The 23,269-nt window shown below is 29.5% G+C and overlaps 1 protein-coding gene across 2 annotated transcripts; it reads right to left on the bottom strand.

Annotated features, from left to right (window-relative positions):
• Positions 1 to 423: 423 nt before the first annotated feature.
• Positions 424 to 22,916, bottom strand: LOC122498130 (1-phosphatidylinositol 4,5-bisphosphate phosphodiesterase-like). Of its 2 annotated transcripts, none has more exons than XM_043605727.1 (19): positions 22,676 to 22,916; positions 10,101 to 10,325; positions 8,486 to 8,545; positions 8,272 to 8,409; positions 7,809 to 7,888; positions 7,235 to 7,370; positions 7,048 to 7,148; positions 6,519 to 6,685; positions 6,157 to 6,367; positions 4,431 to 4,689; positions 4,125 to 4,316; positions 3,533 to 3,728; positions 3,084 to 3,241; positions 2,798 to 3,004; positions 2,048 to 2,420; positions 1,769 to 1,921; positions 1,469 to 1,646; positions 924 to 1,374; positions 424 to 830 (listed from the first exon to the last, which is right to left on the bottom strand). In XM_043605727.1, the coding sequence occupies exons 2-19, from the start codon at positions 10,269 to 10,271 to the stop codon at positions 762 to 764; spliced, it is 3,300 nt and encodes a 1,099-aa protein (XP_043461662.1). In that variant the 5' UTR covers positions 10,272 to 10,325; positions 22,676 to 22,916; the 3' UTR covers positions 424 to 761. The 2 variants fall into 2 exon arrangements, with proteins under 2 accessions (XP_043461662.1, XP_043461663.1); XM_043605728.1 differs by having other exon boundaries at positions 10,101 to 10,322.
• Positions 22,917 to 23,269: the final 353 nt, after the last annotated feature.

Below are 23,269 nucleotides of genomic sequence, written 5' to 3'. Positions count from 1 at the left end.
AAGACACGTGCATCAGAAATAAAGATTGAATGTTTCAACAGATTATTTACTGCCTTAATTTAAAATAATTTTGTTTTTCAAAAATAAATTTTACTTAAACAAATTTATTTAAAAAATTAAATAGTTTTGGTATTTTATATGAAAAAATAAATGTAGTAGGTAGAACAGTTTAGTAATTTAAAAAAATTTAGAATATTTTTTCCAACAAATTAAAAAAACACTAGTTTTATAATTAACTGTTTTATCTTCAGGGCAAAATTTCTCAAGTATTACCAACTGACAGTCACCATTTGATATGAAATGTCATCGTTCACTTGACTCTTGCACAGGGAATATTATTCTTCATCTTCAGCTTCATGATGATCAACTAGACCATTATTCACAGATATGAAATTTTGAGGTTTTGTGAAAAAAATTAAAAGATTTATATATCTCAACAAAGAATCTTTATATACTTTAGAAATAAATGATTTATCTACATATTAGTTCGTTTAATTTTTCTTTTTCTTTGGCTATGAGTAAAAACACTTGACTAGATCACTTTAATCGTTATCCTTAAATTTAATTACTGGCACAACTATCATAGAAAGAATGAAGCTTATAAAAAATATCAAGTAACAGATGAATTACTAGTTTCAACGTTTAGTCGAATTTTTTTTTCTTTTGTAGCTAACGGTCGAGATTTGATCCCAATTCCAATAATTACTTTAATAAACTATTTTAAGAATATTTCCACAAGACATTTATACCACTCTGAAAATTTACGCACAAAATTCCGATTTTGATCCCAGCTCATATTCCATTTCTTCATTCTTGTACATATCCAGGATCTGAAAGAATTAAAAAACAAATTTTATTTAGTGTTTTGAGTCTTAGGAACTCATTCCTTTGTTGTAATTTAAAAATGATTAAGGAATACGAACCCCATTCATTTCTTTCTGTAATTCATCGAGTTGCTTCTCATGAATGTCGCGAAGTTTCTCTTTCTCTCGATTTTGGACCATTTGCGCAATTTTTCGCTCTTCCATAAATTTTTTGGTGTTATTTTGTTGCTTTTCCCTGAGTCTTCCTTCTTTAATGCCTCTCGATTTTAGGGTCTTGTCATTCATAACCTCTCGCATGCTTTCAACAGAGAGTCTTGCCTGTTTTGCGTTCATTTCTTTTATCTCACGTTCGTGACGAGCAACGAGTTGTTTCTGCTGGACGACTTGAGCTGATGAACAAAGTTTCCGTAACATCGTTCTTCTTTCCTCAACATGATTTTGCATTAATTCACGCTCCTCACGTCTCTGTCTTTCTGCCAATTTAGACCATTGTGTTGTTTGGTCAGAAACTGCTTGGCGAACAATCGGATCCCTTGATAATTCCGCTTTACTGTGGACATATTTTTTTTTATTTCCCTTTTCATATTAAAAACTAAAATGGAATAATAATTTAAGTTTGATTGAAACAAACTAAGATTATTTACTTTTTTCCTTTAATGATTTTCTCAATTGCAGCGCATTGTTGTTTTTGTACTGATAACTTTTCCTTTTGCTGTCGCTTTCTAAGAGAATCAATTTCCTTCTGTTGTTTCCTCAAAACTTTTTGAAATCCTTTTTCCTGTCTGAGAACTACCATTGTGATAGGTTCGAATTTAATTTCCTCTGGAATTTTATTTGAAAAAAATTTATTTAATGAGATAAGAAAATCATTATTGATATTAATTTTGAAGAAAGTATGAAGAAAATCGTAGGAAAATGAAATAGTTTTCTAAAAGAGAATTTACCTCTAGGTTTAGCAGCTTCCCTTTGACGAGTTTGCATAGAATCTCCTTGGGCTGTTCTATCGCTCTCTTCAATTCCAAGACCACGCATTCTCGTCTGTGCCAAGCTCTCTGTATTTTGAAATTCTTTTGGTGCTGTCAATGCGTCCATAAATTCTAAAAAATACATTTTTGAATAAAACAGATTCGTAACTTGAATACAATTTTGTATACTTTGCGTTTACAAAATTAATACATGATTTGTGTATATTTAAAACTTTGATATAAAAAAATGGTCCAAACCTTGAAAACCATCAGGAACATATATTTTGATTTCAATATTGCAAAAAAGCATTGGCAGGGACATTGGAAAATTAGCTTCAGTTCGAAGTGCAATATGTCGATAACCAGCTTGAAGGCCGTCCAAGGGGACGATTCGTTGACCAAGAAGTTTTCCATTTGACTCGTCGTAAACAGCAAATCGTAAAGCTGCCAAATCTGGAAGAACTACTTTTCGAAATAGAAATGGTTCCTCATTGTACACGGGATTTAGCCCATTTGCTGGCACTACTCTGGTACGAAATTCTTTCCGTATCGTGTCAGTTGGCAGACCATACATCTCAACCTCCACATATGTATTTACCTTCTTATCGGAGAGAAACTGACCAGCTATCACCTGTCAATAAACTTATTCTTATTACATTTTCCACTAAGATACAATTGACTAAATTAATTTGCAATTTAATTGTTTTAGGGTAATGGAACTTATGTTCCAGTTACCAGTTTGTTTAATTAAACTATTGAATTATGTTACGAACTTATTTTTACTTGTGCCGTAAATTGATTAAACAATAAACTAATATTTGTTCCAGTGACTCTCAAGTTCAAGACACGCAAGTCGATAACAATATTAAAGGGAAATCTCTCTGCTTCCTTGAATCCTTATGCCGATGCATAGTTATTACAAATTTCTACTCGTTATCACAATTAATTAATGTTGTTAATTTGAATGAACCTGATTGTTAACTGAATGTCAAATATTCTTTTACTCACTTGAACACTGCACTGAGTGGCAATAACCCCATCCACTGGACTTTCAGCAAACGGATCAAAACTCCGATCAGCCCTTCTCATAAAATCAGGTTTTAGCAAATATCCGGATGACCCATTGTATTCAAATTTTCCCTGATTTAACTGCATTGGAAGATCAGCCGTTTGAAAGTTAAGGGAAACCATTTGACATCCAGCGTTCCAGAATACCTAAAGATTAAAAATTTGATTATAACAATTTGACCAAGTGTTACTAAATTAATATAAAATTCTATTTAATTTTACTAACTTGTGGCATATAATTGGAAGAATCAGCTCGAGTTCCTTTTGGATAAATACGACTCATCTGACGCTTATTGTAATTAACAAACTCTATTGCTGATGTTTTTAAATAATTCAATCCGGTAGTCTCCGCAAATGAAGACATGTTATAATGAATATTCTTTTCTAAAATATAAAATTGCAAGTTGTTATGGATTGATATATGTAAATATGAAATTTAATTTCATTCTCTAGCATAATTTATTTTTGTCTTATAATTTAAAATTGTTTCAATTTTAAGGAAGTCCTATATCTTTCTGAATTTATTAAATCGTTTGTGCGTTTGTGACATGCATCTTGATAAAAAGAAACAAAGAAAATTGAGTTCTCAAAATGTCACTGATTCAACGGATTTTATGAAAATATAATATATTTATTGTATAATTCAATAATGTACCTATTAAATAATGTGTTTACCTTCTGCAACATCAAACCCTTGAAACTTGATGGGCTGTGCATAGTTTACCATTGATGATAACCAAGGATGAACATTAGTAGTACTGCCGGTATAAGGTTGTTGCACAGCCAATTCTAAACTTTCTCCTAAACCACCTGGACCAGGTTGAATTGGTTGTTGTGATTGTCCAACGTTTATTACATCCACTACTTCCTCCTGATGGAAAATTATTTTATGTTAATTGTTGAATTTATTCTTATTTACATTTATTTTAACCCTCTTGACGAGAGGCATTTCTAGAATGCACACAAAAATCTCGCTAATTAAAGAGCTATGGTTAGTTTATGGTGTGATCAGGGGTCTTGGTAGGTCCGGCTTATAAAAATAAAATTGTCAGCGGCTTAAAAAATTATTAGTTGGAGAATTAAGAGACTTGGTTCTACCATAATTGATGAGCAACATGGGTTTGTTCGTGGTCCCTCTACAATTACTAACCTCAGTATTTTTACAAATTTTTTTGTCAACAAATTTAGAAAATGAACATGAGCTTGACGCAATATACGCATGATTCAATGGTGTAACAGTAATTGCATCTGAATTTTGCATATTTACCGGTTGTTCAACGACACCTGCAACTAATGGTAGAGCACTAGCATCTTCTTTAATTTCATCCTCAATAACAAATTGTCCTTGTTTAAAAAGCTCCAATTCTTGTTTTTCCACTTCTAGCTTTAATCGTTTATTTTTAATAAGAATTTTTCGTTTTAACATACTTGGTGGTGGCAGAGGAGCTCCTGGTTCGAGCTATAAATTGAAATATTATAATTTCTAATTAGAATCATTTGAAAATTAATTTTGATAATACATTCATTCATTTGCCATGAAATTAACGACTTTACAAAAGTTAGTATTTCTTACAGGATAATCTTTAAGTGGTTCCTTCAGTAAAAGATCTCCTAATATTTCATCGCAATATTTGGCCAATTTGTATTGTTGTCCTTTTCCACAATGATTCTCAAAACTAAGAATGACTGGATATTCAGAAGTAACAAAGGCAGTGTCTCTAACTGCATATATCACTTCCTTAAAAAGAATGTCTGTGCACATAGCTTTACCATGTGTTATTATTGGCTCTTCGTCTTCTCCTTTTCCATCCCAGCAATCCAATTCCACACATCTAATAAAAAATAAATTTTTGTTAATTTAATTTAAATATTAAACTAATTCAACATGAAATTCTCGTCCGCGATTTCGATTTTTGAAAATCTACATCAAAATTCATAATCAGTGACCCCACAAACCCCTAGATATCAAGTTTCATAAAAATCTTACAATTTTTTTTAAAAATTTGTCCAACACATTATATATTTATCACGTAAAATTTTGAAAATCTAACATTCTCGTCCGTATAGTCGTTTCATAAAAGTCAAAAAGTCAAAAGTAAGAAAATTTAAACAAATTCATGATTATTTGAAAATGTTTGCCCTTATATTATATCCGACGCGTTTATTGAGGTTAAAAGAACATCCTTTAGAAAATGAACTTCAGTTTCGTGTTATTCAGCACATTAAGAAACACAAGGGTAGTCTGATCCCCCAAGTCTGAAACTTTTTGTATGTGACTTGGATATCAAACATCTAATCGATATTTCTTAAAAAACTTAATTTTCTTTTTCAGAAAAGGGAACTAAATTGTGTTATTTTTAATTAAAAATAGAAATTTATAGAAATGGCAATAGGAATATGACGTCAAACCCCCTTATTACGTAATCGTAAAGGGATAATGTAGGCGATGACAAGTCTGTGTTGAACCTTCGGTTTGATAAGCTCATTATTATTTTAATAAAGCTAACATCACTTAAAGTAGTGTTTTATTTAATCTCCCCTCACATGTATTTGAAATTCAGCTGATTATTTTTCGATTATATTCTGGATCATTATTATTTTATTTCTTTCAAAGGTTTAGTTCTCGTCTCTTTAATGACTAAACCTCTTCTCTAAATCATAAAAAGAAAGTTATAATATTTTCATCATAGTAAACTCGTTAGATAGCGTTTCACGGCATTAACTATGGGTAATTAATTATCTAATTAATATTGAAGGGAACCCAGACTTCATCCGGCGAGCAAATTCTCAGCACATAAAAAGCATATCATTACGAAACAGTAGTGCTTAAAAAAACAGCAACTTATAGTTGAGTTTTTGATGTAGCCTGTTATGGAATATTCCTTTTTAAAATTTATATTCCATTACATCGATTATTTGTGATAATAAAGAATTCAAGGCGGAGAAGCATTGGGTTGGGTACTGAGGGTAATCCATACTGAAAATTTGATAAATCCAAGACTCCAAAATAAGAAAGAATAAAGAAAGAAATCGGCTAATAATCTGATCAAATTTCACAACGTGGTGAGGAGCATAAAAAGGTAGTAGTCCTACCCTAGATGTATTGTTGAATTACTTTAATTTTTGGAATGAATAACTCGAAGAGTTTGAAAGGTTTAAATGAAGATTTCTTTTCTTTATATAATAGACTACACTTTTAGTTTAAGTTAACAATTAACACAATATTATTCTCAAATGTTGTGACTGAAACTGTCTAAAAATATTAAAATAGAAAGATGAAACATTAAATTAATTATTACCTGCAACCTGCTAGTAGAACTTGTCTGTACATTTCAACACTGCTTTTGCCGCCAAACTGTCTTCCACTCAGGTATGTATTGTGACTGGAATTTATGTAATAATGTGCCAACGATTGGTCCATGTCCATGTAGACATCCAGCCTGTCCAAAAAAACAGGTGCATTCTCATCGGAAATTAAGTACCGAATGAAGCCATCTTTTGTCATCGTTTCTGAAAGGACGTGATAGATTCTGAAAGGATGGCGTGCAACCAATGAAATAGGAAATAGTAAAATATTTTCAATTTAAACTCGTGTATCCATTTTGAGCTATGCGTGAAATTTGATTAGGAAATAAGTTGATAAATGTGAACAAAGTCCTACTTTGATTTCTCATAGACTCGTTTGGCTCATAGTCATTGATAATTTCCAGTGCTCTTTTTTCATCGTACAGTGGATAAAGGATCTCGTTTAACGTTGGATCACGTTGTTTTTCATTTAAGAATGTAATTAACTGATCTAAATTTATAGTATCTGCTTTTCCTTGGGTTCTGAAATTAATGTAAATGTCGTCAAATTGTAAATTTTTCCCCTTAAGAACCAAAGTGTTATTTCCAAGAAACTGATATATACATTCCTTCTTAAATATTTGTGTTTTTTATTATTTCAAACAGAATAAATAATTTTAATTAACATATCCAATATAATGATACTTTTGCGTTAAATAAATTAAATAGCATGTTAACAATTTTTACTTATTATTTCCTCATGAAAGTCTTTCCTTGGCTAAAATATTAAGAAAATTTTAGTTTTATGAATACTGGAAATTGTGAAAAAATGCTATTACTTTTTCGAAAGAATTTCTTTAAGAAATTGAAATGTATACAAACAATGATTAGACTGTCATGCTTACATGGATTGAAATAATTCTTCAATATCATTTCGTGGACAAATTTTGTGATAAAGTGCGTAAAATGTGTCGAAGGTAAAATCGTCCGGTTCGATGACGTCATTCTAGAAATAAAATTCTTATTATAAAGAAAATATTACTTGAGAGAAAAAACTTAACAGAAGCTTTTTGTGTAATGAATTTTGTATACCTTCCCACTAGGTAGGCCCAAGTCAGAAAGGCACTGATAGACAAGTTTCTCTGTTTTTCCAGAAGCAAAAGTTCTTGCCACTACCTTTACAGGAACTTTACCATTGGGATCCACTTGCATTCGGAGTCTCATCCAGCTGGAATTTCATGAAACATATTTTGTGACTCTATTAAAAGAGGGAAAAATAAGGGTATGTATCTTTGATGAATTGTTTTGAGAAAATGAAAAATCGAATAGGATTTCTTTTTAGAAGGTTTATTAAATATTTAATAACTTTGACTCTAAGAAATATGAATGAGGAGCAAAAAATTCGTCCATAAATAAGAAAATAAAAATAAGTGATCCATCTCTTCTTGACTTACCCTAAATGATAAAACTTCTTCTTCAGAGTTCAAAGAACCTAATTCTGTTATGTGAGGTTAAACTATTTCAAGCAAACTAACTTGTAAATATTTGTGTGAAAATGAAAAAGAGTATTGTGTTTTAGAAGAATATATGTGACCTTTGACATATTTGAAGAATGAATATTATAGATAGGAGGAAGTAAATGAATAATATTGTTTGTAAAACTTACTGTTTTTTTAGGCACGTCAGTGGGCAGACATTGTTGGCTTTGACGTTATGTGTAATCGATCGAATGCCATCCAACCACATCTACAATAAAAGCAATCTTTTCTTACAAATAAACATTCAACAATGTATATAATTTTTCACATTTAAAAATAAAAAAATTATTAATATAAAAATGGATAAATTGATTGGGGTTCTTTTAGAATTCTTATAGTATTACATGTATCAAATCATGAAATCGGTCAAAAAGTTCACCGATTTGTCTAAAAATATTTACTCAGGAGTTTTTAAAGTTATAGAATTGAAATTTAATGTGAAAATGTAAATTGTAAAAGTTGCTTTCTACACATTTATTTTATTTAAATTACTGAACCGTACACTACACTTCTAATAAGTTATATATTTTACAGACTATTTTGCTGCTTGCATTGAATAAGAAATTAAATTTCAAAAAAATAATAAATTACTTTTGCAGTAGCAGCATCAGGGCAGACAACATGTTGATAATTTATGTTGGTGTAGTCCACTCCAGAACAAATAGTTAGACTTCTCTCTTCCAGTTGCTCTCCATGTTTTCCAGAAAGTTTGTCAAACAATTTTGGTTCCTATGACAGAAAAACTTTTAGCGTGATTTTCAAAGTTTCCTTAAAAGAAGAATTAAATGAAGAATATTTTTCTTACCTTGGGTACGCCTCCAGCTCGTATATCGCTTACTTGACATAATTCAAGAACATCCCCATCCTAAAATAAAAAGTTAACAAAATAATAATATTCTAAAATAACTTGAGTTATTTATATTTTTTCAAATTACCCTAACAACCCTAACAACATTCGGATATTCGGGATATCCTACGGACATCTTTAAGATATCCGGCACCTAGGGTATTGTCTTTTGTGGTTACATCGACCTTCACGTCCGAACGTATAACTTTCATGTGCTCTTGGATATCATGGACGTCGCATCAATGCTTTGGCAATGCTATAACGTCTATGTAACTAACGGAGTCGATTCAGGGTCCATCTTGGCCAGATGGTAGTACCCTGTTAAGGCCCGATTGTCCCTCGACACGGGACAAACATCGAGCGATTGTAAAAAGATGGAAAAGTACCTGCGAGGTAATGCTTCGGCTAAATCCCTAATTGGTTCCGATAGTCAAACGGTTAAAACGATGGCCAGTGGCTCAAGGATGCAGGAGGGCAACAACGCGTTGGAAGTACCACAGATTATCGTGGACAAGGTGGAGAGAAGAGGATCAGAAGAAGAGCATTAAGGAACGTCATTCGACACAGTGCTGCGGAAGGTTCGGGAAGAGGCAGACCTGAAGGCTAGTGAAGCAAGGGTTGTGATATCAAAACCCACTAAGCAGTGAGATCTCCTTATTAAAATTGGAGGGTCTTCAAACAAGAGGTCATTTACTGAAGAGATGACAAAGGTAATCGGTGACTTAGGTAAGATGCAGATGTCGGATCGGCAGACTATGCTGGAAGTCCGCGACATGGACATCCATACGGAACAGAAAGACGTCAAGAAGGTCCTAGATATATCTACGGTACCATCTGGAAGCAAAAAAGTCACAGTTCGGCGATCAAATAAGCTTGCTGTCGTGATCACCAGCCAAGAGAAAGCTAACAAACTGGAGAAAAGAGGGCACGTTGAGACTGGTTTTGTGTACTGCGAAATTAGTAGAAGAGTTATGGTCACAAAGTGTCATAGGTGCCTTGACTATGGCCACATAGGTAGAGACTTCCAAGCAATAGATAGGTTAGGTGATTGGTTCAAGTGCGGAGAAACCGTCCATAAGTTAGCAGATTGTAAGAAGAGCCCATATTGCTTCTTATGCCAGGCGAAGTTTACGAAAAGGAAAATATCCAACATGTCGCTGGATCAGGAAGATGCAGAGTCTTCAGAACTGCCCTAGAGGAAGCAAAGCAGGCTTTGTCAAGAACAAGGAGAAAATAAGGCCAGAACAAGAGCGGCAAAGAAGAATCGCGTCAGCGACTATATGGGACCATTCATCTGCGAAGTTTGAAGCCGAAAGGTAGTTCCGTGGGTTAAAGAATAGTCCAGATTAAGACGGGAGTGTTTTTTCGTGGGTCGACCAGAACAAGAGCGGTCATACCCACATAAGCTGGAATCTTTATCCAGATATCTGAATTCACAGATTTTCCACTCCCGACTACAAACAAAAATATATCCTGAATATCCGAATACTTTGAATTATTTAAGATTTAAAGATTAGGTTATTCTCAGGTAAATAAGAGATAAAGTAAATCATAGATAGATGATGTTACTTACTTTTCCTTCGCTTTGCCAGTAAATGAAAAACCCATATTCATCAACCTTAAACATACAGTTCAATTCGATTTCCGAATTATCCTTTTCCTCTGTCCATCTATCGAAAATGCACCCATTTCGCAGAGACTCTGGAACCTCGATTTGCCAGTTGAACTCAAATCTCTTTGTCATTTTTTAGGGGTCTCCTTACAACTTAGCCAGCTTAAGTGTTGTTTTCTGTTGCTGCTGAAAACATAATCAGAAAAATTTATTTAGAACATTGTAATAGACAGTGATAAATTTATTTTACTGATTAATTCTGAGAGACCTCTCGGTAAGGTCCCTCTTGACAGGGGTAAGAGTTGGACTTATAAACTTGTTTATTAACTAGTATCTACTAGGGTAGCATATTTCTAAAGTATAAAGGAAATCCAAGAATTTTTCTGTCAGTTCAGGAAGAATGTCCCATAGATGCCTTAGGGATAATCATTGATCCGGGAAAATTTGGATAAATATTCTTAGGACATACTAAGTATTCCATGGACATCTTAGGGACATACTACTTTAGTAGGGAATTATAGAATTCACGAAAGTTCGTTTCTCTCGCTCTCGCAGGGCAACTGACATGAAGCTTTTCCTAGATAACCCCGATAACAAAGTGCCTGCAGAACTGGAAGCATTGTGCACTCTTGTCACATAAAGCTAACTTTACGTGTTCTCTGTGTTGAGTTTAATTTATAATAGTGTCTGCGATCCGTGTTTATAGTAACACTGTTCAAACACAAAGATATTTTTCAAAAGATAATTTCATGCATGTTTTTGTGAAATGGTCAACAGCCTGTGAACTGCTATGAACATAGTGTTCTTAAAACATTTTACGAATCTTGATATGATTGATATCGAGTAAGCCTAACACCAAAGGGACTAAAAAGCTTCGTTTTAATCAGTCAGCCGTTTTTTTACTGCTGTTCAAAGCAACTTTTCGGTTTTACTTTGTCGTATTGTAAATATTTTATCTATTAAAAAAAACTGTTTATTGGATTCTGATAAACTGTGATTTTATTTTGAATATTTATTGTACTGATAAAAATATATTGTATTGTCAACGAATATGCCATAAATATACTAGGATAATATATAATTATTGACAGTACAACTATACGTTTGTATATTTGCTCAACATTTCTTTGTCAGTGTATAGTCCAAAAATCAGTCTGAAACATCTATATTTTTTTTTCTCTTGCTACAAGAACAGTGTTATATTTTCACTTCGTCGACATGAAATCACTCATCTGGAATTAATGGAAAAGCAGTAAGCTCTCACTATTTTGTGGATTATGTTTGTTTTGTCACCTTCACTGCCGCATCGGTTGACATGATTCAGTGTGCTCGACAAAGTTACTTTTGGGTCAAAGAAACGCCCGTGTTTCACGGAAAAAGACTAATAAAAACGCAACAATCTTTCGATTTCCAATATACTTTTAATCTGTAAAAACAATTTATGACGTTAACATTACACATTCCTTTTAACAATAACAATTGAGAAATTAATAAAATTGTAAATAACAATAAATTTCCTTACTTTATTTTACTAATTTTTGCTTTTAAAGTTAGAAAGATGTATATAACCATTAAGTTCAGTTTCAAAATATGTAAAATATCCAAAAATAATCGGAAAAGACTTTTATTGTAACTTGACAATAAGTTTTTGGTTTTTTATATCTTTTCGTTGTTAGTGACTTCTAAAATATGACACTTACGAGCACAATTTTATGAATATATTCTTTAAATAGCGTCTGATGGCATAAACAATATAGTGCAATAATATTTACAGTTATATTTTATTATCATTCAAAATACCGATTAAATTCTTCTCCTTTAAATATTATTATAACAATTTTTAACGAATACAATATAAATTATTATTCGTGATTACTTTGAGAATTCTGGCTAGTATAATTAATAGCTAGACTCTTTCAGTTTGGACACTCGAACCACACCGCATGACCTGGGACAAATTTACTAAATATTCTTTGAATTCAGTTAAAACTAGTTACTTTGGGGTTCATAGGGTCGCTGATCATGAATTTTAAGTCGATTTTCAAAAATTTAAATTGGCTGACTTTTCTTGTAAAAAATTATTGGATTCACTTGAAAATCATCACTTGAGGATTTTAGGGGTTCGATGATTACGAATCTTATATCGGTTTTCAAAAATTCAAAATGGCGGATCCAATATGGCGGAGAAGTTTTTTTGAAAAATCATCAGATTGACTTGAAAATTATCACTTGAGAGTTTTTGAGGTTACTAATTGCGAATTTGAAGTCGGTTTGCAAAAATTTTAAATAGCGGACGAATTTTGTAAATAATTATTGGATTCACTTGAAAATTATCACTTGACGATTTTAGTGGATCGATGATTACGAATCTTATATCGGTTTTCAAAAATTCAAAATGGCGGATCCAATATGGCGGACGGGTTTTGTAAAAAAATCATTAGATTTACTTGAAAATTATCACTCAAGGGTTTTTGAGGCCGATGATCATGAATTTCAGGTCGATTTTCAGAAATTTCAAATAGCGGACTTTTTTGTAAAAAATCATTGGATTTACTTGAAAATCGTCACTTGAGGATTTTAGGGGATCGATGATTACGTATCTTATTTCGGTTTTCAAAAATTCAAAATGGCGGATCCAATATGGCGGAGAAGTTTTTTTGAAAAATCATCAGATTGACTTGAAAATTATCACTTGAGAGTTTAAATATTTAAAATATAACTCGTTTGTAGTATCAATTTAAGTCCTTATAAGAAGCATCGGATAATCACTAGCGCAGATTATTATCATTATCGGTAGATAAGAATATGTTAAACAAAACTTTTTGGCAGTAAACATTATCAATTAAAAAAAGTATGCTATTATGCTATTAAGATAATACGTGATAAATAATTTACCTCGTAATTTTTGGATAAATTATTATCTAAAAATTACGAGCTAAATTTTTTTATTGTCGCACTACAAATTAAATCTTTCGAAAGTTATTTAAATAAGTTTTGTGGTAAATAATAAGCAACAGATGAAAATTTTGTTTTCTTTTTAGATTCTCTGAGATGTACAGTTGCAAATTATACAAATCACGTTAACCTAAGACTGAAAGGAAGATATACTGACTAAATACTATAATGACAGAATGCGGAGCGCACCTACAAAATTCCCACGCAAATTGTGCATGGAATATACGTATATTTTCGATGAAAATAGCAAATAACAGTGAAGAGAAAGATAGTTGGATGCTGTACGCAGTGTGTTATCGTTTTCCATTTTCGTATCCCTCCACTTCTCCTCATAAGAATATACATATGCGCCAGTCTGAGCTATATACATTTCCTGTGTATATACAGAAGATCGTAAACAAAAAGGTATTACGAAAGTAATATACACGAGAGTTGATATTTCTTGTTCCGAAAAAAATTCGATACCATATTCATATGATAAGAGTACATGATGGTATATATGGGGCAATATTCCACAATTGCCTAGGTCAGAAAATAAAAGTTATTGAAATTATTAAAAAAAAAACTTTACCAAATAATACAATTATTATTAGAAGTCTAAATTTAAAATCAATATATAGAATTTGATAAAAGATTTTTTGAATTACAGAGTTTTATTATGACTTAATTTAATTATGACTTTTTTTGAAAATGAGTCGGTATCATTTTCATAAAAATTTTTTTTACTGAATGTTATATTCTACAAAAAAAACTATTTTTTATATTATAATAAAGAAGTTTATTATACTGATAAATGAAATTAACAAAATTTGAAAATTTTTTTTTATTTAAAAATAATAATTTTCAAAAATCTTTCATAGGTTACAAGATTGAGTAATGCTTCCAAGTTATGAATAAAAAAAATAGAAAAATAGAAGCGCATGAGCGACAATTACATATATAGCATGCACACTATTATGCGTGATTTGCTCTGAATTCGTCTTAATTCCGCATAGAGCGTTACTACAAAAGCTTAATTTATACTTTTTTAGTTATATATCCTTTGTGACATCCTTAACACTACTCCATGAAAAAAGTGAACCAGAACTAGGTGTTATTAGTATACAGAATGTAAATCGTATCAGAATCGTGTAAAACAAAAAAATCAAAATACATTTATTAAAGGAGATATTTTTTCAAGCGACCCTGCACAATGGGACGAATAGCACTTTTCAGGGACAAAAATCTAGCTCTCTTAAAATTTTTAATTTTGTTAGTTTTTTTTAAATGATCTTGAATTTCCGAAAAATACAATGCGTCTGCTAATAATGCCCTGTGAGGATTTTTATTTATTTATTTTTTAATTTTTCCAGCATACTTGGAAGCAAAAAAGCCGAAAATATTTATATTATATATTATTTTTTATTTATATTTTTTTTTACAAAAATATTTTTAATTTAAAAATAATTTTAAATTACCGAAAAATTGAATAGTTCCAAACTATCATCCGCTAAACGAAAGATTTGATCATAAAAAAATTAAGAGATTAAAAAAAAATTTAAAGAGATTTGCAAAATTAATTGTAAATAAGGAGAAGATTCTACTAGAATAAGGTCCTCTTTAATTAATCCCAAGAAAACACAAATCGATATCCCAACTATTTAAGAATTAAACGAAACTCGAAAAACCACTTCTTTTATGATATTTTTCCAGGAAGGCCTTGAGAGAATTTATTTTTGATTAATTATTAATTTGTCAGAAATTATACATTGAGAATTTTAAATTAAAATAAATATAGGTAGGTATATTTCAAAGAATTTCTATATGATTGAATATATTTTAATTAGAAATTATTTTTTACCTCATATTTGTTTAAGGGGAACTGATATACAATGAATAATAAAAATTTGTAGGTCGCTTAAAATGTAAAAAATACTGTGAAATAAAAAGCTGGGTCAGTCCATTATACTTTACCTAAAGTAGTTGCGGCTTATTTTTAGAAAAATCTCATAATTTGTAGAAATGATGTTTAATATCTGTAGAATTCATTTTTGAGAGTTATTATCAAAATTGTTTTGAATTGAACTAAGAATTTTCATTTTTAAGTTGAAGTGCACAGAAAGATAAGGTTAGTTTGACAGTTATGAAAATTTAATAACAAAGCATGGAAATAATTTTGATAATACAAATTGTTTGATTGATGGTTGTTCAAAATGAGCTAATTTACTTGTATTTAAGTAGATTATATGTAAATATATCCAAAATAGAAGATAAAAATTTATTTTAAAACTTTAACACTGAAATGTCAAAATTGACCGCATTTTAATTACATTTTTCTAAAAAGTTTATAAATTAAAAAAAGATACCTACAAATGATTAAAATCACCGAAAATTATGAAAAATCCAATATTTTAGGTTAAATTTTTCACATTTCTATATATTTTTTTAAAATCTGACTTCAGATTCGGAATCAGCGACCCCGAAAACCCCCGAGTAACAAGTTTTATGCAAATTTGAGCAATTTTGAAAAAAAATGTCCGCCATATTGGATCCGACATTTTGAATTTTCAAAATTTTTGTAAATCTTACTTCAGATTCGTAATTAGCGACCCCAAAAATCCCTGAGTAACAAATTTCAACAAAATCCAATCGCTAGGTTTCCCGGGAGCACGAAAAAGATAATCTATAGGTTATATTATATAAAATAAAATATAAAATACTTTCATTGAAACAATAGAAAAATTTACATTTTTTAAAACGTGAATTTGAGAGATGACTAATATACTTATAATTTTTGGCTTTTAGCTTTAACTAAATTTTTAATCATTCACATTACTTTTTTCTTTTTCTAGTCGTATTTTGAACATTTATCATGGAATTCAGTGCAGTTTTCATGTAGCCAAAAATTTCAAACCTACAGCTCTGAATCCAATCTTCAATCAATGTCGTTTGATTGTAACTTTCGCCACAACCTACAAATAGATCTCTATCTCTGGTGTCAATTAAATTAATTATTTTGTTATCAGTTATTTTTTAATTTGTTTTTCTTCAATATTTCTTGAGCATCTAAAATTAACATGTTATATAGCCTATTTTTTTCAGTGTAAGATGTTCATAAAACTATGTGTTTAAATGTTGAATATTAGAAGTCGCTACTAACCTAGGGTTGAATGAAACCTTAAAACTTATGGTCAATACAACTTGCCACTGAAGAAAATGCGATTTATTTACATTAGGAAATTAGGTCTGTTAGGGAAAAACTTCTTTTACAGAAGATAAGTTTTACTTATGAAAATTATGAAAAGTATTCTATTAAAGCTAAAGTGATTAATCTTACTTTTCGAATGAATGTTTTCTGAAAGGGAAAAGCGAAATAGGTATTAAGAATAAAAGAAAAATTATCACATTTACTTTTATACTCTTTAATTAAAAATACAAGACTTCTGGGTTAGAGTTATGTTCTTTTGACATTTTCATTAATAGAATAATAAATAATAAAAATAAATTTTAATTAATAGAATAATGATCAAAGTTTATTAAGACATCATAAGATGGTGTCTTAATAAGGGTGTCAATCTATACGCAATTTGGTAAATAAATCATCATTTTTGGTTTTATTTTAACACTGAATTCTGCTTTTATTTATTAAATTATAAAAATTTATATAAATTTATAACCGTTAGGTTTTATTAATAACTAAATGAGAAATGCTCGCCTCTTGACATATACGTTTGACCTAGAGTTATGATAAATATACCATAATAGCTCTTATATGTGAAGGGTGTCTCTAGGGCGACGACATTTGACCTTATTTTAAGGTTATGTTCGTCTCTTAATTTACGTTTGATTTAAAATTATGATATGTATACAGTAGTTCTTATCTGAAGGGAGTCTGCAAGGCGACAACCTATGAGCTCATTTTTGGGTTAGGTTTGTCTCTTAATAATCTACGGCTTTGACCTAGAACTAAGATAAATAAACTATAGCTCGTATAAGCCACCTGAATGTATAACCACACCTCATCCAAATTATCATTTCTAAAACTTCTTATCTTTTCAAAACTAATAATCACATTAATTTAAATACTATAGAATTGTAAATTTTCATTATTGTACCATTATACTAATTATCATATCTAATAATTATGCTTGGGGCGCATGATTATTCCCCAAATGTCAATTTTGCGAAATGTCATTTTTGCGAACTGCACTTTTGCGAAATGTCATTTTTCCGAAATGTCATTTTTGCGAAATGTCATTTTTGCGAAAAGTCATTTTTACGAAAAGTCACTTTTACGAATTGTCATTTTTGCGAAAAGCCATTCTTGCGAAATGTCATTTTTGCGAAAAGCCGTTTTTGCGAAATGTCATTTTTACGAAAAGTCATATCAGCAAAAAGTCAATTTTGCGAAATGTCATTTTTACGAATTGTCATTTTTGCGAAAAGTCATTTTTACGAAAAGTCATTTTTGCGAAAAGCAAATTTTGCGAAATGTCATTTTTACGAATTGTCATTTTTGCGAAATGTCACTTTTACGAATCGCCATTTTTACGAATTGTCACTTTTGCGAATCGACATTCTTACGAAATGTCATTTTTACGAATTGTAATTTTTGCGAAATATCATTTTTGCGAAAAGTCATTTTTGCGAAATGTCATTTTTACGAAAAGTTATTTATGCGAAAAGTCATTTTTGCGAAATGGCATTTTTACGAATTGTCATTGTTGCGAAAAGCCGTTTTTGCGAAATGTCATTTTTGCGAAAAGCCATTTTTACGAAAAGTCATTTTAGCGAAAAGTCAATTTTGCGAAATGTCATTTTTACGAATTGTCATTTTTGCGAAAAGTCATTTTTACGAAATGTCATTTTTGCGAAAAGTCAATTTTGCGAAATGTCATTTTTACGAATTGTCACTTTTGCGAAATGTCATTTTTGCGAAAAATACAATAGTAAACTAGTAGTATATATAGATTCACTATTGTATTTTTCGCAAAAATGACAATTCGTAAAAATGACATTTGGCAAAATTGACTTTTCGCAAAAATGACATTTCGTAAAAATGACTTTTCGCAAAAATGACAATTCGTAAAAATGACATTTCGCAAAAATGACATTTCGCAAAAATAGCTTTTCGTAAAAATGACATTTCGCAAAAATGACATTTCGCAAAAACGGCTTTTCGCAACAATGACAATTCGTAAAAATGCCATTTCGCAAAAATGACTTGTCGCAAAAATAACTTTTCGTAAAAATGACATTTCGCAAAAATTACTTTTCGCAAAAATGATATTTCGAAAAAATTACAATTCGTAAAAATGACATTTCGTAAAAATGTCGATTCGCAAAAGTGACAATTCGTAAAAATGGCGATTCGCAAAAGTGACATTTCGCAAAAATGACAATTCGTAAAAATGACATTTCGCAAAATTTGCTTTTCGCTGATATGACTTTTCGTAAAAATGACATTTCGCAAAAATGACATTTCGCAAAAACGGCTTTTCGCAAAAATGACATTTCGCAAGAATGGCTTTTCGCAAAAATGACAATTCGTAAAAATGACTTTTCGTAAAAATGACTTTTCGCAAAAATGACATTTCGCAAGAATGGCTTTTCGCAAAAATGACAATTCGTAAAAATGACTTTTCGTAAAAATGACTTTTCGCAAAAATGACATTTCGCAAAAATGACATTTCGGAAAAATGACTTTTCGCAAAAGTGCAGTTCGCAAAAATGACATTTCGCAAAAATGACATTTGGGGAATAATCATGCGCCCCATTATGCTTTTGTATTTCACTCAATAGAAAATAGTAAATTTTAGCTAACTTTGGCCCTTTGGCCATAGTTAGCTATAGAATTTTCTATTTTTAGCCAAATTAAACAAGCCATACTTTGGAACGTTGACCAACAATTAAAACACCATTGCTATTATTATGACCGTTTCTCATACTACAAATTAATAATATGTATCGCTGCTAAAATATCACAAACCATAAGGGCGATGGCTTCTATGGTTTAAGTCTTAAATTTTTATATTTTAACTATGGTTTAAATCTTAAATTTTTATATTTTAACTATGGTCAAAATCTAGTGAACCATTTCCAACGAAAAGAATATTTTAAAACCTTCCAAAAAATCCACATTTTGATAACGTCCGAAAATCTATTAAATCATAGATATAGTCTATATCTAAAAATTTATGTATTTTGACTATGGTCACAATTTAGAAAACCATCCATGGCGAACTACAAAAATATTTTAAAATCTGAAAATTTATATATTTTAAACATGGTTAAAATCTAGCAAACCATGGCTAACGACAAAAATATTTTAAAACCTGAAAATTTATGGGTCATTCTCTGCAAAACGGACCCCCCCCCCTCTGTCCAAAAAGGGTTTAAAAATAAAAGATCATTCTGTTTAAAATATTACAGCTTGGTATATGCAGTTACTTTCTTCATGGCTTTTTTTAATTAAAATTTTTTATTAGACAATATAGCGCTATTAATAAATGCCAACAAAAAAAATTGTTTCAGAACTTTTAAATTTGACCGCATTCGCTTAAAACTTGTTACTCGAGGGTTTTTGTGGTCGCTGATTACGAATCTGAAGTCAGATTTAAAAAAATCCAAAATGGCGGATCCAATATGGTGCGTAATTAGCTAATAGAAAAAACCCCAAGTAACAAGTTTTAAGTAAATGTGACTAAATTTAGAAATTTTTTCCGCCATATTGGATCCGCCATTTTGAATTTTTGTCATAGTTCAAAATTGAATATTTTTCATATTATATATAAGTATTTTTGTCTTTGAAGGGAAAAATATTTACTAATTTGAATTAGTAACTGACTTTTTTCTTTTGAATTAGTTTTTATTAATAAATTAGTAGAAATTAATTATAATAATAATTATAAATTAAATTAGTAATAAATTTTTAGTGAAATTTATTAATTCAAAAAAGTAAAATGTCCCAACGACGTCCATCTTAATTTCCAGATATGACTAGGACGCTCGCCTGTAGGATATCCTTGAATATCCATTCCTATTAGGGAACATTAAAATTGACCAAACTCTCATTTCTTATGAAAATTCTTTTATCGAATTGTTTTTCATAAACATATTACAATTTTAAGGTATTAATATTTTTTAAAATATTCCTTGTTCCTGATAAATTGTCTTTTATAATATTTACTATTTTTCCTAAATTACTATAATTTTTCTAAATTTAAATTTCGAAATGATAATTCTTCTTATCGCTTCCCATAATTATTATTTTAGCAGATTAACATATTTTTCATAATTTTTATTTTTCTAAATAATTAAGTACATAATTATCATTTTTTTGTTATATAATAACCTTTTTTACTAATATTTTTTATTCGAATTGACTTTTTGTATAAAAATGTTTTCTAGCTATCGTTTCTTTTATAAAGTATATAATTTTCTCGATTGACAATTCTATACCTAACTATGAAAATTACAAATAATGTTCTGTATATTTATTTCTTTAATAAATTTCTACTTTGAATAATTTTTTGCTTCACAAATTTTTTGTTTTCCTAATACTAATTTTAACGGATTTATAATTTCCAAACAACAACGGATAATAATTAATAATAAAGAGGAAGGTACACCAATATTTCTAATTATGTCAAGAAAATAATGTAAATATTTCACAAAATGATTTTTAAGGTAATTGTTTGTAAGGAATTCAATGATCAAAAAATAAAATCGTTCAGAAAATATTTTTACCATTTTTAAATTTTTATGTTACTTAAAAATTTGTAGATTTTGAAATTCATGCGTAAAAAACTGATTTTCATCATTTTTGAAGCATTTTGAAAACAAATTTTTGTTTTTAGGCTGAAAATACTTAAAAATATTATTATTCAATTTTTTTATTTGCAATATTCATTTGTTTATTTTTCTAACTAATTTCAGGTCATAATTTTATCATATTTTAAAAATATTGTTTTATTTTTCATGTATAAAAATTATAATCTGAAATTAGTTAGAAAAATTAACAAATGGATTTTCATATAGAAAAATTGAATAATAATAATGTTAGTTTTTAGCATTTTCAGACTAAAAGCAAAGATTTTTATTTAAAATAAATAAATAATGCTTCAAAAATTATGAAAATCAATTTGTGGTTTAAAAAACATATTCTACAAAATTACTCATGAATTTCAAAATCTACCAATTTTTAACTAAAATAAAAATTCAAAGTGGGTCAGTAATCAAAATATTTTCTGACCTACTTTATATTTTGATCATTGAATTCCTCACAGAAAATAACATAAAAAATAATTTTGTGGAATATTTACATTATTTTCTAAGTAGAAAATATCAATGTATCTTCCCCTTAAGAAAAGAAAATTTGAGAAATAAAAAACTATACAAAAGGACTTCTTGTTATTATTAAAAAAAAAATAAAAATTTAAATTCAGTATCAGTAACACTTTCAGTGAATTAATATATAGTTAGAAAAATATGAATTATTACTTAGATTAACTCTCAGAAAAATCAATATCCTTTTTAATATATAAATACGTATTTTATGATGGATATTTATTTTCCAAACAGTTTATATTTTCAGAAAATGTTTTTTTATTCTTTTCGCCCATTCCATTAGGTTTTGTTGTTGTAAATGCAAAATTTTTTTTTGTGCTAGATTATTAGCTTGGATAATCATTATTGTTATCATTTGTATTTCTTTCATGCTTTACGACAGGTGCTGTTAAATATTCCACTGTTTCATGTGGTCAAAGCATAAAAAGTGACTAGTTTTTTTTTTGCAATTCGTCTATCACAATGAGTTATAACGACAAACAAATTATTGCAATATAAAACATCAAATTGACACAATGGCTTTGGAAACGTAATATAGGAAATTTTTAATTAAGACTAATTTTTTATTTCAAATACGATTGTGCAAAAAATGTACTTAAAACTTAAAGTTTTAAACAAAAAAAAAATTATTCTTTAAAGTAAATTCACTGTTTTAGATATGCAATCAACTAACAGAATTTTATTTAAAAAAATTGATTCAGACCAAAAGTATGTTGCTCTAGATAATCATTTTTTTAATATAAGTGCATTTGAAGGTATGATGCATTTTAAAAAATTTTATCTTGGAAAACAGTATTTTAATTGACATAATATAGCGAGAAGCGAGGCGAAAAGTAAAGTAGGTGAATATTATAAAAATTATAAAACAATTAAATATTTATTTAAACTTTATTTATTTATAAATATTATAAAACAAAAATTATATCTTTATACTTAAACTTCTGTTTATTATATTGTTGATAATCTAAAAAAAAAATTTTTCGATTGGATGTTTTTCTTCTTTATTATTCTGTCAAGTATTACAACTTCAATGATTCTCTACGAATTTGGAAAGAAGATATTTAAAAAACAAATTAATAGGTATGTATTAAAAATAAAATTTTTAATTTTATTTTCTAGAATAATAAGAAAACAAAATTCATAAAGTTTTCTTCGTCCAACATGTGAAAGCTGTAATATGTTCGGAATAATCATTCGCAATAAAGTGAGAGAGAGAGGGGGGGGGGGAATATTTTCAATCCTAATTTTCTTACCGGCGTCACAGGATCACCGGCCTCACAACTAAAAAAACGTCTGGTTATCGCATCCTTTATAATTTGCCTCAAAGTTTTCTGATACTGAAAGAGTTAGTCACGCAAACTTTCACTTATCACCGTATTATAACAAGTTTCCCGTCGTTCAATTCAGACACGACTGTCAGTGTAAAAGAGGAGCAAGACCTCAGTGTACGGAATATGAACGAGCCAGCTGTCTGGCTCGATACCGTTCTTCTCCACTAAGCGCAGGTCTCATATTGGAGGAATAGTTTTGATAAATCTATCGCGACTGTTTTCTTGCTTTTAAAATTTTATTTCATTACTTACGGATGTTATCTAAAATTCTTTTTTATCGACAGTTGTACAATTATTGTTAGTTGGTATTTTTATTTACTGTCAGTACTATATTATTGGCAATCGGTTATATTATGTACAGTCGGTAATATTATTTTTAGTAAGTGATGCATTTCGAGCAAATATAGATGTCATCTCTTCACTCGTCTTCTTTCTTAAAAGATAGATAAAATCCATAAAATAATAAATAATAATGTTCCAAAAATTGGAATGGGGGGAATTTTATTTTAAAATAAA

Source organism: Leptopilina heterotoma, unplaced genomic scaffold, assembly GCF_015476425.1.
Source record: "Leptopilina heterotoma isolate Lh14 unplaced genomic scaffold, ASM1547642v1 Lhet_142, whole genome shotgun sequence".
NCBI lineage: Eukaryota > Metazoa > Arthropoda > Insecta > Hymenoptera > Figitidae > Leptopilina > Leptopilina heterotoma.
The sequence above is the reverse complement of the archived record's forward strand: the minus strand, read 5'-3'. Positions and strand labels throughout refer to the sequence as shown.

Excerpts from the sequence above, each read along its gene's own strand:
- LOC122498130 (XM_043605727.1), bottom strand. The coding sequence starts at position 10,271 with ATGACAAAGAGATTTGAGTTCAACTGGCAAATCGAGGTTCCAGAGTCT. Across the intron at positions 7,889-8,271 it reads CTGATGCTGCTACTGCAAAA|ATGTGGTTGGATGGCATTCG; the intron begins GTAATTTATTAT and ends CTTTTATTGTAG. Across the intron at positions 2,421-2,797 it reads CCACTCAGTGCAGTGTTCAA|GTGATAGCTGGTCAGTTTCT; the intron begins GTGAGTAAAAGA and ends GTTTATTGACAG.